The sequence below is a fragment of the Pogonomyrmex barbatus genome, unplaced genomic scaffold, assembly GCF_055798465.1.
Source record: "Pogonomyrmex barbatus isolate J1 unplaced genomic scaffold, ASM5579846v1 scaffold4, whole genome shotgun sequence".
Lineage (NCBI taxonomy): Eukaryota > Metazoa > Arthropoda > Insecta > Hymenoptera > Formicidae > Pogonomyrmex > Pogonomyrmex barbatus.
Genome location: NW_028297138.1, coordinates 11792785 through 11811278, shown reverse-complemented (window position 1 = coordinate 11811278; position 18494 = coordinate 11792785). Strand labels below are relative to the sequence as shown.

Genomic DNA, 18494 nt, shown 5'->3' with positions numbered 1-18494 from the left:
CGAATGACTACACGCCGAGTTAATGAGCTCGGACATGCTTATAATTAATTAGGAACGGATGAGCAATACGAACACGAAACTACAGTTCACGCTTAATTTCCCGATAATTTGTGACGACGCGAACGATATTCGTGGCATCGCTATGATCGAGTCCTCTTTTTTTTTTTTTTTGTATAGCCGATGAATGGGCGAGAAAACGGAGAAACAGGAACACAATACATTGTCATTGCGCGCGTTGATTCACAATGCATGCAGCGTACGTCGGCTACACGAGAGCGCGATTACATAAATAAATATGAGCATATTGGCTTGCGTGAGGGCGTGAAAAAACGGAATCCCGCATTCAACGCGAATCAAGAAAAAAAAGTTAATGTTCATCACCATTAATATTACTCTTTATTATATGCAAAGTTCACGTGCAAGCTTCACGAATCACGCGAAAATCTCGCTCGAAAAATCCAACTCGGAAATATTTAACACGTCTAAAGATCAAATACAAGTGCAAGTATATTATGTGCTTTCTTCCGTTTCACATTTGCTTAATTCCATTTTAGCACACGAAACGCACAGTGTCGTTATTCGAACAAAATTGACAGTAGAGTCTGACAGAAAAAAATAGCGCACACCTCACTTCTACAAATTTCCACTCGTTAATAACATAACGCGATGTCGGCACGATAGAAACGCGCGTTGTTGAACAATCTTGAAAACGTGAAACCGCGTGCACCACTTGAATCGATGAGCGATCGACGCGCGTTCGACGTGTGCACACGAGGAGAGAGAAAGTGAAAGATGGAGAGAGAGAGAGAGAGAGAGAGAGAGAGAGAGAGAGAGAGAGAGAGAAAGAGGGAGAAACAGATTAATGTTAGGAGTGGAGCACAATGAGAGAGAGAGACATTGTCATTGGATATCGGGATATGGGAGTTAAAGGCCAGGTGAATCTCGGCGCGTCGGGGGATGACGTTACAGAGAGATGACATTACCACTATAGACCGTGGAAACCGGAATGCGTGCGTCGAGATGTACACCCTGGTCGTGGTTTGACGTTGGAATGGTAATGTCGATATCGATGAATCGTCGTTTATAATCGTCGATCGCGATGCGAGAGATATCGCGCGCGCGAGCTTAAACTCGAACTTCACGCTGATAATTCCGCGCGCGAAAATTCGAGCGAATCCTGCAGAGATGACGCAGGAGTAATGCCTTGGACCTTGGGACCTTTTCTCGTGGTGGATCGATACGCGAATTTCATTGCGCGTCTTACAGGAACTGCTCGTTACGAGAGACGCCACTTCTGCGAAGCCAATTGTCTCAATGTACGTAAAAGTCGGAGAGGCGCGACTTCAGCGAGGGACGAGTTGATTGTGCTGTCGTTGTACGAGAAGTCGATTCGTTTAAATGAAGTTAAACTTAGTTGCGAAAACTTTGAAGGATATTCTAATGCCTCATAGTTTTTGCGTAAATAAAGAGTTTTATTTAAAAGTAAAGAAAAAAGCAAAGAAAAATTAAACTGAAAAGTGAAATATTGCACAATATGTGCAATATTAAGAATTTTAAAATGTTTCGATAGATAAGATTGAAATCACATATCACATATTAACAAGTATATGAGTGTATATGAGTGTTATATTTTCTTATTACAAATATAAATTCTAGCCAAAATACGGTTGAAAAAAATATTGTAATATACAAAAAAATAATAATATTATCCCATGGAGTAAAATTAAATATATTATGAATCAATCACAGAATTTGATATCATTTAAATCAGAATTAATCTTCATTTGCTACGTTATGACAAGATGTGACTTATCGAGCTTTTGATAATTAATCTCAATCATGTGTGCAAACAAAATTATTCTTCGCAAAGAAGAAGATGACGCATACACATGAAATCAAAATGAAGTCTTCGATTAAATTTCTATACTTTTTCTATAAAAAGATCTGATATATTTCATATCTCTTTGTACGATAGACCATATTAATACTCTCTATATTTTGTTATCGATTAATTCCATTTATAGAGATTCTGTCACACACATACACACACGCGCACACATACCACACACACACCACACACACGCGCACACATACCACACACACACATGATCTTAAGATTCTGACGTAAACTTGTCCGATTGTCAGGACAATTCTATAACTTAAAATCCGGCGTTGCAATCATATTTTGCCAAATCTAATTTCGATATTAATCGCGGATAGAAATCTCAATAACTGTTCTCGTGCTTCTCGTAATAATCAGTTATTGCCAGTTATTGTCACGGGCACTGCTCATTACGCAACGTTAACGATTAACGTTTCGATTAACGATCTCCTCCTTAGCGATTTGCAGTTTTAGCGTTTTGAGAATGATTGGCAAACAACTCTATCATCCTAATCCCTTTGCAACCCCGTGTCGTCGTTTTATTTCGACGGGCATCGCGCTGCGCAATGCAGCACCGGTCGCCGTCCGGTAGCGGCCGAGATTTAAAACCGGTAGCATCGTACGCGCACGAAGAACCGGGCTGTATATTTTTAGAACGACCACCGCGGTTGCGTGGGCGGACGATGGTCATCGGAACCTGCGTTACTTTGTTTCGCACAAACCGGACAAGACGATTCGCGATCGACGATTCTATCAAATAATCAATACGATTCTCTATAGTTTCTCTATAGATTCTCTGTAGTTTCAACGGAGCTTTTTAAAAAAAAAAAAGAATATTTGGAAGGAAGGCGAACTATGCGTTTAAAAGCACGTTAGCTTTTACCGAAATCTACCTCCGTGAGAACTTACTCCGCGATAATAGATTATAACACCCGCGTATATATAAATTATATATCGTGCTCGCAACTAGGCGAAGTACGCTATATCTTCATTTGTCGGCTTTCGCGGAATTCTAACGCCAACAGAGGCTCCTTATTCTGTGCGTATATCTATGGTGGTAACAAGCATGCCCATCCACCGTCATTATGATTTAAAGCTTCTGATTTAGCATTCAGAGATACTGGATGGAAATGCAAAAGCGCTTGACTCTAATTCCCATTCTCAGAGCACTCTAATGCTTACGGCACCGTGCGATCCGCATCGGTGACATAAGTGAAATTTATTCCGAACGTTTCGGAAAGTGTTTTTGCGATATATTGCGTTATATTAATTTGCGTAATTTTTATCAGATTCGAATTCACGCGAGATAGGTATTCGGGAAATGATTCATTCGATCGAGACCCGAGCATTTGATTAGCATAAGAATCAGCCTCGGGAAAGAAGAAACGTTCAAAGTTTAAGGCCTTCAGCGATTAATGAAGCGCCTTAATTATGGAGGCAATTATCGCGGCGGGAAGAAGCGTTATCGCTCTCGTCGCGCGACACGCGTCTACCGCAAACATGTTTGAACGAGTTTCGTGTCCCCGTAGTACGGATGCACTGTTGCCGTCGTTTACGAGGTTAACGGCGAGAGCAACATTATTAAACGAGCTCTGTAATGAGTGACCGTCAAGAGCGGAGCTGTTTATCGCGGTTACGTACAAGAGAAAATTTACGCTTCTTATTTTTATACCCCGCATCTTATATCATGTATTTCTTTTTATCATCGCTGCAAGTGAAATCATTCAATAAAGCGCAAAAGTTATCTGTATTTATCTCCTCCCCCCTCTCTCTCTCTCTCTCTCTCTCTCTCTCTCTCTCTCTCTCTCTTTTCTCACATAAAATAAATCTACGTGGCAAAAAATGCGCGGGATCATCCGACCGAAAGATGACTCAACTTATCGGGCTGATGTTACGAATTGCATTTCTTATCATTTTTATCGGGTCATTGGTGCATTCACCCTTTTAGCAGTTCATCGAACCAGATTTCACGCGCTTATTTTCTACAAATGTTAAACCTTTAATGTAGCAAACTGAAAACATTAAAGCCGAAAAATTTGTGTTTTTCTTTTTTTTTTTTCTATCATCGTTCATACACGATACGCGTTGTACTAATAATTGTTTACGTCAAATGACCTACAAAATTTGACTTATCACATAGCGATAATTGAAAACATTTACAATTATTACATATCTTTTCATGGCATATAGATATAGATAAATATAGGTAAATAAGATATTTGAAATCACACGTACATCGTACACCACACACGTTTCCTGATAACTGTTCGAGAAAAAGAAAAGATAAACGAAGGAAAGAAAGAGAAAGAGCGCGATAAATGAAGCGCGAGTCAACATTTCAAACAAATGTAGAAATATATACGTAATACGTACGTTTGTGGACGAGAGTAACGTGGACGTATGTATACGTATTCAAATTCGACGCGCAGCTGCAACAGTACGACTAATATTCGCAATTTTGTAATTTTAAACCATCACCTACGTGCGCGCTAATCGCCCAGAATGAAAGAACCTCGCACCGAGAAACGTTCCGTAAACGTTAGTCGTAACGAAACCTCCCCCCCCCCACATTGGCGCACGTATTACGGTGATTTCCACGATAAGTGAAATCCCAGTGTCAAGGGGAGGGGGTCACGACGAATTAGTTTCTCGCAATGGCCGAACTACGATCGCGCGAAGACTATATGAGATTATTCTCGTTCGCCGTGCTTCGACGATCTGTAATTATCGAGTCATTCTCGCCAGACGATGCAAATTGGTGTCGCTACCTTTCAAGGGAGTGAAAAAACGCATGTGTCTCACGTTCGTCATTGATATCAATTTCGGGATGGCCGCGAACAATCGTTTTTTCCGCCGGATGTTAGAAAAGTACGCAAAAGGCAACACAATGAACAATGTTGGAGACAAAAATTATTTATATTGAAATAAAGAAAATTGCGTCGTTATGGTGAAGTTTCTCTCTCTCTCTCTCTCTCTCTCTCTCTCTCTCTCTCTCTCTGTCTCGCTCGCTCTCTTTCTCTTTCTGTTATATGTATCAGAGAATGATATGATAATCGGATGCAAATGATGAATCGTAAGGCCGGAACTTCGCGAGGGTGTTTGCGGATGTGGTAACGAAATCATCGCTCTTTAGCCGCAAGGTTTCTTGTCTGCCGCGTTCTTGCGGTTCCTTAAGAGTCGGCAGAGCCGTGAACCGTCACGATAAATATCGAACGTAGTTACGATCGCGGGCAAAGTTTCTGCGCAAAATCTGTTTTTATCGCGGTTCGATCGTCCAGCGACGTTTTTTATGCACACGATGAGACGAGTTTAATAAACGTCTCGGGAGACAATCTTGGTTTTTCTCCCGATACTGATGCTGTTTCAATTTTACGCACGACAGCAGAGCTTGATTTATGTTGTCTTACAATCTGTTATTGACAAAATCGCTTATAAATACGAGCGATAGGAAACCGTCCGTTGCGATTACGAGTTGCTAAAATATCCGTAAAGATAATCCGTCCAAAAGGATTGCGCAAACAAATAAGCAATAATTGACTAAGTACCGATGCATGGACACATACATTTCCAGCTATGAAGGTATAATATCTAGGTACACATATGCACTTGAAGATAAGTATTTGCCGCCAGCTATCATCAAGATCCAACAGAGACGAGTATAGTTTCCACCACGACAAGATCATCATCGATAATTTCTTGGAATAACCCGGATATTAATAATCATCTTTTGCGTCGTTACAGTGCATACTACAGTTAAGTCTATTTATGACGTATCACTAATATAAATATTATTTTTGTCCCTTTCGTGTGACATAAAACGTTGCTTTGTATCGCTATATTTATTACTACACTTCTCTTCTAACTCAACGATATAATCCAATGTACGACGTAAAATACTTTTTGAAGGGGAACAAAAGGTAAGAGGTTCTAGGTGGAAAAATCCAATATGCGCAGAACGTCCTAATCTTACCTGCTTTTCTTCGACCAGGTGTTCACGATAAAGATGACCTGAGTTTTGCTTTAATCACTAAGGGCACGATCGGCAAGTATTCTGAACAAAAATCGGAGAGATACGTATATAAAAATTAATGCTTTCAAAATACTAAATCGTAATTATGTTAATGCGACGAGACGAGCGATCTTATCTAAAATCTCTCGCATTAATTATTCTGTCGTGACGAGGTAATCACAATGCTAAAATAATTTTTGTAATTTTCCCTTGTTCGTTAGTCGACAGAACGATGCGATTCTTAGAAATGACCTTGAATGCGATGCGCTATAAAACAGATTAAGTTGCGGTTTTTATATATGTGTGTGTGTGTGACTTTTATATATGTACATCGTTCGGCTTTTTTAATTACACTCTTCCAAGGAAATCAGAGAATTTATTCTCTCGCCTCTTTTACCCTTTGCTATCTTTCGTACGCGCCCTCACTTCAAAATGGTTATCTGTTTTTCTGCAAACAATGATTTAACACGTTGTTGAATGTAAATCGAGATAAGTTACCTTCGTTTGCTTCGATCTTATCGATTTCTAATAAATCTGAGATTAACTTCCGAAAAATCTGAGATTAAATCATTCACTCACCAATGCGATTAACAGATGTTACGTAAGACCACAGCAGAGATACTTGTCAAATTTCTCTCTAAGAACTGACAGGTGCTAGTCAAATCAGGCTCGATGTGTCTTCGTGAAGCTTAACTGTTCGATTAAGCGACTATCTTGTCAGTTCTCGATTTAAAAAGGATATGCGGGTTTGCGAGGAGAAGAGGGAAGAGCATGAGCGCCCCGAAGATTTACGCCTGCGCTCAATTCGTTTCAACCGACCAATGATCACTGAGATGTGAAGCTAGAACTACTGGTATTGGACTGGTTTGTGAATGTCATTGTCGTTGTTTAATATTTGATAAACAACAAGGATAAAATGACTATGAGCCCTTTGCACGGAAATCAGGAATCCCCAGGGGACTACCTGATTTCGAGCGCTTCTTGCTCTGATTGGTGTAAATGTCTCACCCTCGAACCAATAAAATTCGAAAGAATATTTTTTTCCTCTCTCTCTCTCTATTCCTTTTCATTCCTCTTTTTTTTGTCCTAAGAACTATATATACGTAGATCCGAGAAGATCTTGTAACCTAAGTATAGTAGAAGGAAAAAGATCATGAAAAAATGACGTAATAGTAAGAAAGAACTTTTTTGTGCTTCTTTCCCCCTTATTAGTGCAAATATAGTTGACATTTTATTTTATTTATTGTTATTTTATTTATTGAATGATTGTTTATATCAACACCATTTGGCAGTTTTTGAATGTAAAAAGTCAATATGCCAAGAAGTGAATAAGATAAGATTATGATTGAACAGATCATAAGATAAATCTGTTCGATTAAATACGTCATTATATGATTAAGCTAATAAAAATGCATTGTAAAATATTTAAAGAAATAGAAAGTAAAGAAGATACACATTTTTAATGTATGTAAGATATATTAATTAATTCTGCAGTTTATATAATCAAACTATAGAAGATTCAATTTTTTGAATGTAGAAAAAACAACAATTAAATTAGCTGTATATAAATTAGTTAAACAAGGTAAATTATTTAATATTATAACCTAAAATATTTTCATTTATCTCAACAAGAGAAAAAAATATTACGAAAAAAAATTATTTATTTAAAAAGAATAAAATTTGTGAAAAGATATTCTATCATAATGTTTCTCTTTTTTCAAATTATCCCATTCTTAGAGAAATTCTATTTTCAAAATCAACAGAGATATCCAGACAATATTATAATGTCTTAAAGATGTCTAAAAGACATCTTATACTTTTATAAATACTATTTATCAAAGCAAATAGTAAGCTTCTAAAAAAAATCTAAAAATGATCATCTGCAAACATCTTTCCATAAACTTAAAGATATTTTTAGGATACCTTTTAATGACAAAACTTTTAGAACGTTTTTAGTTTTAAAAATATCTAAGACGTAAAGTTTTAAAGATTGTAGACATTTTAAAAATTATATCTTAGGATATATTTTAGGATATCTTCAAACATTTGTCTAAAGATTTATATCCAGAATATTTCAAATTACAAAGATAAAAGAACTTCTTTATATACATATATATATATATATCTGGAATTATTTGTTTGTGTACAGGTATTATCTGCAATTATTGACTCATCAAAGGCGAAAGGCATACCGGGGCGGGGAGGTTCAGCGAAATATCAAGTAGATTACTCAGAAGCGGGATGAATCAGACGTTAGATGATTTTTCGAATAAAACAGGTTTGTGACCAACCGGTTGACCCGACAGTTTTTAGGGCCCAGAGTTATACACACCTCTCGCACTCCTCTCAATTCGCTGAAAGTTAGAGCGAATCGAGTGTACGCTTGCATCGTGATCGCTGAGAGGAAATGAACCTGATGACTCACATCCAGAGAAACGAATTAACGATCAGCACCGGCCGCGAGTTCTTACCGCACGTTTGTGTGTGCATCGCGTAACCTCATTATGAGTGCTACCAGTCACGCGATCGAGAACGAAATGAGAACGGGCGATCTTCGCAAATTCCAACAGCGAAAATCCTTTGTCTCTCTCTCTCGTCACTTGGCTGTCAAGGTTATTGGTCGGAGGGATTCTAATCGCACGCTGCACGAAAGCACCGCAACTCCGAATCACCTGCAGCTCCGATTCCGAGTGCGAGCCAGAGTTTTAAAAATTCACGACATGGGAACGAGTAAATTATTTGGGTATCCTACCTACGGGACACGGTTTCTGTAATCTATTATGCGGTTTACAAAATAAACGTATGATCACATCGGAAGATGACATCGGTCATAAATTTGTAGGCATGTTGATACTGAAAATATAATATTCGAGCCATCGTCATAACAAACCAGAATTCTAATTAATCCGATAGTAACCGTATCACCTCTTGTGAACAAATGGAATAGGTTATATCGAATAGAAAGTCTTATACTATTTTGCGATTTTCGCAATAATTAAAAAAAAATTGTTAATTTATATATGTTTGCGAAAGAGCGAGCATTCGCGCGAAGGGATCCAGCACTACGTAACATTTGTGGTTGCTAGGCGCTCATGGTCAGGGACAATTCAACACTACTATGCTCGCTCATTCGCATGTATAAATTAATAATAATTCTTTAATTATTACGAAAATCGCAAAATGATATGATTTTTCTATTCAATATAATCCGCTGTACTTGCTCATGAGAAATGATACAATTATAAAGAGGTGATGATACCGGACATCCAGTATATATTTGAGTTTTGTATATAAATATGAGAAGTTAATATTAATTTTTGTCATAATTTTAATTTAACAAAAATATGAAAAAACTATATATATATATATATATATATATATATAGAACTATATAATGAAATAGATATAATTTAAAATAAAATTAAATTAAATACGCAAAAATAATTAACGTATCATCTTATGACATGCCCATAATATTCGTTATCTTACTCTGCGGTTATCATGCTTTACATATATATGTGTGTGTGTGTGTGTGTGTGTGTGTGTGTGTGTGTGTGTGTGTGTGTGTGTGTGTGTGTGTGTGTGTGTGTGTGTGTGTGTGTGTATGTAAAGAGCTATAGCGTATTTTTTATTTAGTGACACAAATCGACACAAATATCATTCTATCTTTCTTGGCATTCAACGAGAAACAAAGACAAAATAATACTTGTGTTGACATGTGTCGCTAAATAGAAAGCATCCATACATAACTGTTTACTCTTTCTGGACTGGGCATTTGTATGCCCGATATGCGTCTTTTTTTATAATCTATTTAATAAATTACTTTGTACATTGTAGCATTTTCATAGCATAGAATTTCCTTTTTAGAAAGAAAATTAAAGAACATTCATACATTTCGGACTTCCACACATAATAAAAATTTCTCTTCAAATACGATAATATAAATTGCATCCTCTTTTTGAAGAAAGTATTTTTTTTTTTTAATTAATTGTGTAGATGATAAGAAAAATAGATTAAAATTAAAAAAATAATAACTTATATAAATTAATTAAATAAACTAATAATAATAATAATAATTTTGTAATAATATCTATAAAGAATTTTATAAGAAAATTCTAAAATATTACTGCTTTTTCATAGTTTATTTAGTTTATTAGTTTTTTACCTAACCTAATTATTTTTCTACCTTTTCGGTTCTGTCTCTTTGTTGTATTCTGTCTATCAGAATTGCATTTTCACATTCACATGGTTCATTCTTAGAAATACTAGAGGTCATTAACCCTAGTCCTTTGCAGTTAATCTATGCGGTCCGATGGACGCTTTAACTTGTAATTAAGAGATATTCCCGGACCGGACGTCGCCCACTGCATAATTTGGTAATAATGCGCTTCTAATCGCAGTCGGATCAGCCGACTCGGCATTTTCGTGCAGCGCGTGAGCTTGTTAATTTCATACGAAATGGCGAGACGCGACGCGATTGGCGACGGTTTCGGGAGGAAATGTGCCAGGAAACGAGAAAGAAGATTTTTCATGCAGGATGTGAGGTTGCACGGAACGGCCGATATTTTTGCTCGATAAACGCGCCAACAGCGGTCGGCATCGGTGCGGATTACAAATGCTCCTCGGTATATTTCACAGGAGGCCACAAGAGAGAGAGAGAGAGAGAGATCCCTCTCTTTTCAGAAACTATAGAATAAAGAGTATTGAAAGTGATGGTATATGTAACATCACGCTTAAATGAAGGCCATGAAAACTTACGCATTTATGATATATTATACAGCCTGCCAGAAAATGTATACTATTTATTAAACGCGCGCATATTATCTAGTCAAAGATACAAAGGCCTATACATCTGGATATTCTCATAAGTCATTTTTCCTTAAAAGCGATTTTACGATTTACAATAGCTTACTTATGAAACATATTACACCGTGTAGCAGTTACGAAGATCTACTTTTTGAAACATTTTAACTTTCTGCTTTCTCTATTCTTCAGAGGATTTTTCAAAAGAGTTTTCAAATTCTATACGATTAATCTGTCATCAGTAATCCGAATGTTTTCTTCAATTTATAATTTCTTTGTATACTTATAGAAAGCAACAAAATTTCTCTCTCTCTCTCTCTCTCTCTCTCTCTCTCTCTCTCTCTCTCTCTTTCTCTCTCTTTCTTTATTTGAAGTTAAAATTTTGTGATAACTTTGCTCGCAGAATTGTCATCATTTCGTTAATTAATGTGAAAAATATCAAATAGATGTATCAATTAGTAATATCGGTAATGCATCAGTAAAACACATGGACATGTAGCCAGACAGTCGCCAGACGGACAGACACCAGACGGACAGTGAGAGTTTTTTTTTCACCTCTTTAAGACCAGTCTTAATATTCTTATTGCCACTGCTGCCGTCATTGCCGTTCCCATCTCGGGAACGCGTTACAAGATTGCACTTTTTATTTTCTACCGGGGTCCGTTAGGACTCAGTTCCGAAATTGTACTTTTTAGCATACACACACACACACACACACACACACACACACACACACACACACACACACACACACACACACACACACACACACACACATATGCATATATGTATATATCAAGACTCGATGAAGCCAGATATCGTCTGATTAAAATTTAAAATGCATCGGCTAAAATTCTCCCGATCAAATCGCGTGCATAATTCACGATGAAATATTATCTTAACGCGCTAAATCGGAAATTATTTTAGACATAAACACACAAACACATGTAGTTTGCAATTACAAGGTCCTTAAATCTTTTAGAACGCAATAATGATTTGTGAAAATCGTCGTTCAGATATCAATTTAATAATAGATGAACAGCATTTTCGCAGGGAAGAAACTCTTTAACTTTTACCTGTATCTTTTGTGAATACATCGTTTTGTTGAGAGGTTTCTGTGTATTATGTTCACAATTTATAGATCTCTACACCTGTGAGTTGAAACAGGAATCAACAGGTTTGCTCCGTTATACCTGTAGCTCTTTTATTTTTTCACAGCATGGTGCTTTCTGATTTCTATATCCTAGATTTAATTTAAAATATTTTTAATTTAAAAATATTTTTTTTTTACTCAACATATGACATTCAAAATATTAATAATATCTATATTTCAATTTTGTTAACTATATAGATTTATTTAATCTATTAGATTTATTTAATATAACTATTAGATTTATTTAATATAAATATTTTTCTTCCAGAAAAAACAGCATATTGTTTATATAAAAAACGAATACATATATATATATATATATATATATATATATATATATACACACACACACACACACACCTATTAAAAGTTTTTATTAAAAAATTTCTATTTTTAAAAGGTTTTCTTTCCTTTTTACTCCTTTTAAATATTTGTTATTATTTTTAATAAGCAAAATTTACTTTGCTCATTTACTCTTGTTTTCTCACGAAAATCCCCCAAAAATATATTCTAAAATAAAAATTTTACTAATCGTTTCGAACTAGGGCTATTCCACGTATACAAAAAAATCTTTGAAAGATTTTGTCTGCCCGATTTAAAAAGTAGACTATCTCTTTTAAGAAGAAATGTTAATGATTCATTTAACATGTAGTCTCGGACTCATTGTTACGGAGAAGTTATATCGAATTCAACCAAACCTTTTTTTGTTCCTACTACCGTATCTCCTTACTATCTTACTACCTGTCAATATTATTGTAAACATGATCTAATGAATTGATCGAATGTATAATGCATAGACTCAGGGTCGTCAAGAAATATTCTTTCAGACAGCGTGGATCCGTTTCGATTACAAAAGATTTTGCAGACCGCAAATCTAAATGCTACATCTTACCATTTTTTTCTGTTTCTCTCTTTGCTTCTTCTCCCCTTTTCTATTTTTCTTTTCTGTTTCTCCGTTTACATTTTCAGAAAAGATTGTACCTCGTGCAATAAACAGTGTAGAGAAGAGCGAAAAAGGAAGCGAGACAGAGAACAAAACTGGTCCCAAAACTGGTCGACAGAGACCCTATCTTTATACGATCTTGTGAAGGAGAGAGAAAGAGGAAGAGAATAAAAATAAAAGTTATCTTTCCCGCTTCTTTGCACAAAAGATTCTGAAGTTCCTGGAATCGAATGAGTTTTTCTGAGAATTTCGGGGCCCATACACTGAATCAATGATATAACGACAAATCTCTAGTGCATCGGAAAAGTTCCTTTTAAATATTTAAAGTTTGCTAGTCAACGAGAAGTTGATCGAATTAATATCGTAAGTGATGTTTCTGCGTGGAGAAGTATTTTTGCGAAAACTATTAAACAATAACGCCAAATTTCTGTTACGCTGTACTTACGAGTTTTAACAGAGATGCTTTGAACACATACACCATTGTCATCCGCGATCGATTTCAAAACATAAATAACATTTTAATGTAAAGTGCAAATTGAGTGGAAATATATACTCAGTATTTTAATGAATATTAATTTAATAAATATTATGAATATGACATTTTATAATCCATGCGGTTGAGAAATAACGTTTAACTTCTGTTAAGTTCTATTTTTATATAACTGATTATATAAATGCCATTAGATATTTCGTGAAATAAAATTCGATTTGTACGTCGTTTCGAAATAATTCATTATTTTTTATCCAATAGTTTCGCATATCCAACATTTTGAAATACAGCTATTCAGATCATAAAAACAAAAGAATGCAGGACGATCGATTTACTGGAACGAAATTACATTAGCATTAAGCGCATTATTCGAGCCACATAATTATAGGGTGTAGCAAGTAACAGACATTCAGTATATCAGAATAACATCGATAGACGGATCTGATGGAATGGAAACGATATGTTTTTTTTTTGTACAAACACGTTATAACTGGTAACTGGTTTTTTTATTGGCTATAAAACCCTTTTGGCTCGACTTTGGTAAGACAGTCCCGAGGAATATAACATAAAGACAGAAGAGAGAATCGTTTAAGGTCGCCGTGCAGGCAGATTAAAATCCTCACAAATGATAGATGCTCGACAATATGGAATAAATCAGTACGAGGAGCTAGAAATTATGCCATTAGATCGTCTCAACCCTGCAAAACGACACAGTTCACGGAAGAAACAATTATGAAGAGGCCGGACTCGGACAGCAACCTTGGATCCCGGCATAGCGCACGAACAAAACGAGGACAGCGAAAAACGCATGCGTTTTCTGCGGATCGTCGTGAAGATAGAATTAGGGCACAAGCTAGAGCGGTGGTTAGCGTGGGAGGGAGAGACTAATCACAGTAATTTCGTTATGGGAGCCACGAATAAGGATGCTCCGGTGCGCCTTCCACACGATGCATTTTAATAAACGCGAGAGCAATGCCTGACCAGTGGAAGAAACCAGTGGATAGACTATTGTGCGGGGGAGCGAGTATGGCAAGAGAGAAAGAGAGAGAGAGAGAGAGAGAGAGAGAGAGAGAGAGAGAGAGAGAGAGAGAGGGAGGAGCCCTATGGTGTTGCCGTATGGGAAATCGCCGACGGCGATGGTCAACGCGCGCGTAATCGGTGGGCGTTACACGGACATTATTACGAGAAGCCAAAAAGTAACGATGAATTATTCTAAGTTCGCGCCGCAACCACAATATGCGAAATGCCGCTCCGCACGTTTCCCTTTTCGCAGTTTCTCGGCTGCAATAACGGACAGAGAGCCGTTGACCCCGGGATGTGGAGGCACGAAGGGCAGGGTAGGAGACCGAGTATAAATGCGCAAGAAATCACCTACCGGTTTCTCCGACACGACAACGAAGAGCCACAAGGAGCCCTTTCGGAAATTATAGGTTAGTGAGGTTACGCCGATCTTCGCCTCTCTCTCATTCCGCTCCAATCTTTTCTCCCACCTCTCTCTCTCTCTCTCTCTCTCTCTCTCTCTCTCTCTCTCTCAACCACTACCTCAACCACTCTCGACCATCTCCTCACCGAATGAAGCGTTCATCATTATTCGTCGTCCAATAACCGTATTGGGTTAGCGCCCAACTTTACCTGTCGCCCAACTTTTGCGCAGCTTCTTTGATACAGTTCTTTTTAAAATTCTCGTCTCGTAAAGTTTCTAAAAAGAATGCAGCGAGACTTCTGCAATGCGATCTTTTGTAAATAATTCTATTTCATCATAACTGAAAATGTAAATTGTTAATATTACAGGGAATAAGTGATTAAAAAATCCATAGACAAAAGAATATTCTCGTTTCATTTCACGTCACAGCGATGTCGGAAGGTTTTATGTATAATTCGTAATTTTTAACGATAGTAGTGGAAGTTCTCGGAAGTTAATATTATCTGCCGCATTCGTAAGAAGGGGCTCACTTTACCAAAATTATGGGCCAGTGATTCCACGTCATTTATCATTTCCTTCCTTTTCACTAAATCTCATTATCTCTTCGTACTCGCGTATGCTCGCAACGAGTCAATGACATTTGGCAAATTTATTCTCTCTTTTAATCTCTCTCTCTCTCACCGATTTACCCCCTCGTAGTTACGGTCACGAAACGAACACGAACGAACATTTCACGCTCGATACCCGAAAAAAGTGCCGTTGTCAGACGATAATGATATTTATTAATAATGAAAGTTACGTGATGAAAGGTTTTGTAAAGAAATACAAAAGAAATCTTTACGATCGAATTAATTTTAATTATCTTTATTATACATAATAAGCGCAGATTAAAGCTGATTCCGGTTCGATGATTCCGAGCTTCCTGAAACAGACTTAAATTGTAGGCTCTTTTACCGCACGCTTTACCGCCGATTCGGAAAAACATATTTTTCACCGAAAGGAAAAATAAAAAGGAGGAACACGTGAGGTCCTCGTTAATCCAAACCGGCTGCCACGAGAATCCTCTTTGGATGAAAGTATTAGCCGAGAGAGGAAACGAGCGGACTCACCAATTTTCGTTTTTTCCCTCTCGGACACGATGATGAATAATTAGAGAGGTACCCGGATTTTTTCCCGCTCCCATGGGATCCGCAAATACGGACGAGAATAGCGAACGCGCGCCTGCATCGTCTATCTGCAGGGCTATAACGTGCACTCGTTTAGTTCGTCGTTTCAGTGGCCCGTTTCGACTAGAACAAAATTTTGCCACGGGAAAAATTCGAATCTTCCGCTGCGAGACATCGATAAAAAAGGAGCTTTATCGCGAGCAAACAAAAGTGAGGTACATTTTAGCACTTGTCAAGATAAGATGGGACAAAGAAATTGCGTCGAAGTGACGTTTACGAGGATGTTGGCTTCAAATTGGACTTGGCTTCTTATTAGAAGAAACCCGAGAGATCGTTAAGAGAGATCGACGCAGATTTTATTTGATTTCACTTATTAAATCGTGCGTGAAGTATCGCGGCACTGTAACTGCGAGTGTATCGGTGTAAACCGCAACGCGCTATCATCTATGCGGTGTATAAATCCCGCTTGGATTTATCAGATTTCATATATAAAAATAGCGCATGATTTATTTGCATTTTAATCCTTCTGCATTTCAATCGTAATGTTATTTCACGACTTGACGTTGTCTCGTCGCTCGGCAAATATCGAATTCCCCCCCTTTATCTCGCTTTGAAATATCCTTTCCACCTTTCGATAAATCTATTTTTAATATAAATATTGTCAAACACGAATCGATGATATATACGATGAGAATTCCGTGACAGTATATTCGCAGATAACGTTAATCCGAACGCAGCCTCGTGATTATCTTATCGCGTTATTCTCTGATGAGGTTCACGTACCAGTTACAGTTTTTAGCCCACGAATCGGGGGGACGGTATTGTGTCACCTGTTTCTGCTTTCATCCGCGTGAGTTATGCGTCATGTTTAGGAACCACGTCGTCCGCTCGAGAGCAATGTCTGATTGTGCAATTTCCCCTTCTCTCTTTTCGAGGGAGCGTGCCTTCACCAGACGAATCAGCAGCTACTACTGGTCTCCAGGCGAAGATACAAAACGTGATGGAAGTGGGAGAAAGAATGAGGATTTTAACCAAGAGAAAAAAGAATCGGATGTTGAGAAAAGTAGAGAGAGAGAGAGAGAGAAAGAGAGAGAAGGAGACTTATAATTTTACATGTTATGTATTAAAGGCAGTGTTGTATTTTTATAGTAGAATTATAATTCTCTATTTTTATCTATTTTATCTATTTTTATTTCAATAATTATATTTTTTGTTTATCCTAATCTTTGTTTCGCAATTTTTTATAAAAAAATTGGAATTTGCAAAAAATTTATTATAGAAAATATAAATTTATAAAAATATCAACGCAAACACTGAGACAAAAAAATGGCGAACAAATGTAAAAATGTGTAGATAAATGGCGAATCATTGATTATTAAATTAGCTCCTATTCACTCGTGACAAATGACGTTAATTTGTTATATTTTCGTGTTTGAACTCGTGTAATTCGTGGAATGGTACTTTCGATTAGTTGACTTGCTTCGATGCAGACTGACTAGCATGCAAAAAATGATCCTCAACATTCGCCTTTGGCTTTCTACGGCTTTTCTATCTCTTTCTCTCTGTCCCTCTATCTTTTTCACTGATGGACACGATTAACCAATTAGCAGCGGTGTGTTCCACTTGCACATACATATATCATTGCCCCGCAGCCGCATCGCTCAAGTGGCCGCTCGGTCGAACACATTGTTGATAAAGAATGAACAAAAATGTTCCGTTATTACAATCTGGAAAATGTAATTTCGACGAGAAATTTTCCAGAAATCCTCATGGAAGTCCGACTTCGCTCGTGGAATAACGAAGAGATCAATTCAAATAAAATTTCTCTCATATTTCTTTGGCTTTAATTAATATTTTAAAGTCAGAATTAGTATGTCCGTTGATTCCAGCGAAAAATATTCAATCAATCTTCAATTTATATACTATTGCTAATTTTTATACTCGACGACTTTGTTGAAACTTTATTCGCACGAATTGCGAAATGTTGCGCATCCGGTCCGGACGCCGGCGGCGACGACGACGATATCTCTCGCCCCCGGCTCCATAAAAATTAATCCCCGCCGGTTCGTCGGGTTAATATATTCGTGTATAGCAGTGTCGTCGGCGACAACAAATGTCGAAGTCATCGACCTAAAAAGTACTCTGCATTCCTCCAAACAGCAAACATATTCCTAGATGTCTACACGCGTTTCGTTCCTGCAACCAGCGTCGTTTTGCACCGGCTCGCGCGGGATGACTCACGCGATCGGCAGCGAATTCGTGCCGTACATTGACCTGGACATCGCTACCTCCAGTCGTCTATTTTACACGTGCGTGAATCAGGTGGTGGAAACGGTACGCGCGAGGGGAAAGAAAAGAAGAAGAAGAAGAAGAAGAAGAAGGGAGAAAAAGACGATAGTGGTTCCGGATAACTCGATGACTAAGAACAAGCTCGTACACGTGGGGCTCGCTGCATTGCGTTACAGTTAAGGGGGTAGCTTTATGGAAGGGGTCTCCCGCTCTCGCCACCGGCATCATCATCGTCGTGAGCATCATTATATCCGGGCCCCGATGAGTCATCCCCGACCGTTGGGCCGCCACGGAGAGACGCCAACAGTGCGGTTCGCAGGGGCGCCTTCTCGCGCG

General features: G+C 37.7%; 1 protein-coding gene and 1 long non-coding RNA gene across 7 annotated transcripts in view; one reads left to right on the top strand and one right to left on the bottom strand.

Moving 5' to 3' along the window:
- The window catches only part of LOC105432975 (uncharacterized), a 296484-nt gene that overhangs the window by 3331 nt on the left and 274659 nt on the right, over nt 1-18494 (bottom strand). The window contains exon 4 of the mRNA XM_089081204.1: nt 5853-5933. Within this exon, the coding sequence (XP_088937330.1) occupies nt 5875-5933 (59 nt within the window). The 3' untranslated portion in view covers nt 5853-5874. The remainder of the gene's footprint in view (nt 1-5852; nt 5934-18494) is intronic.
- The window catches only part of LOC148935800 (uncharacterized), a 259524-nt gene that overhangs the window by 43287 nt on the left and 197743 nt on the right, over nt 1-18494 (top strand). The window contains exon 3 of one of the 6 annotated variants that reach the window (XR_016140229.1): nt 8041-8169. The exons of the other annotated variants lie outside the window; for them this stretch is intronic. This is a non-coding gene — a long non-coding RNA (uncharacterized LOC148935800). The remainder of the gene's footprint in view (nt 1-8040; nt 8170-18494) is intronic. 6 annotated transcript variants of the gene reach the window in all.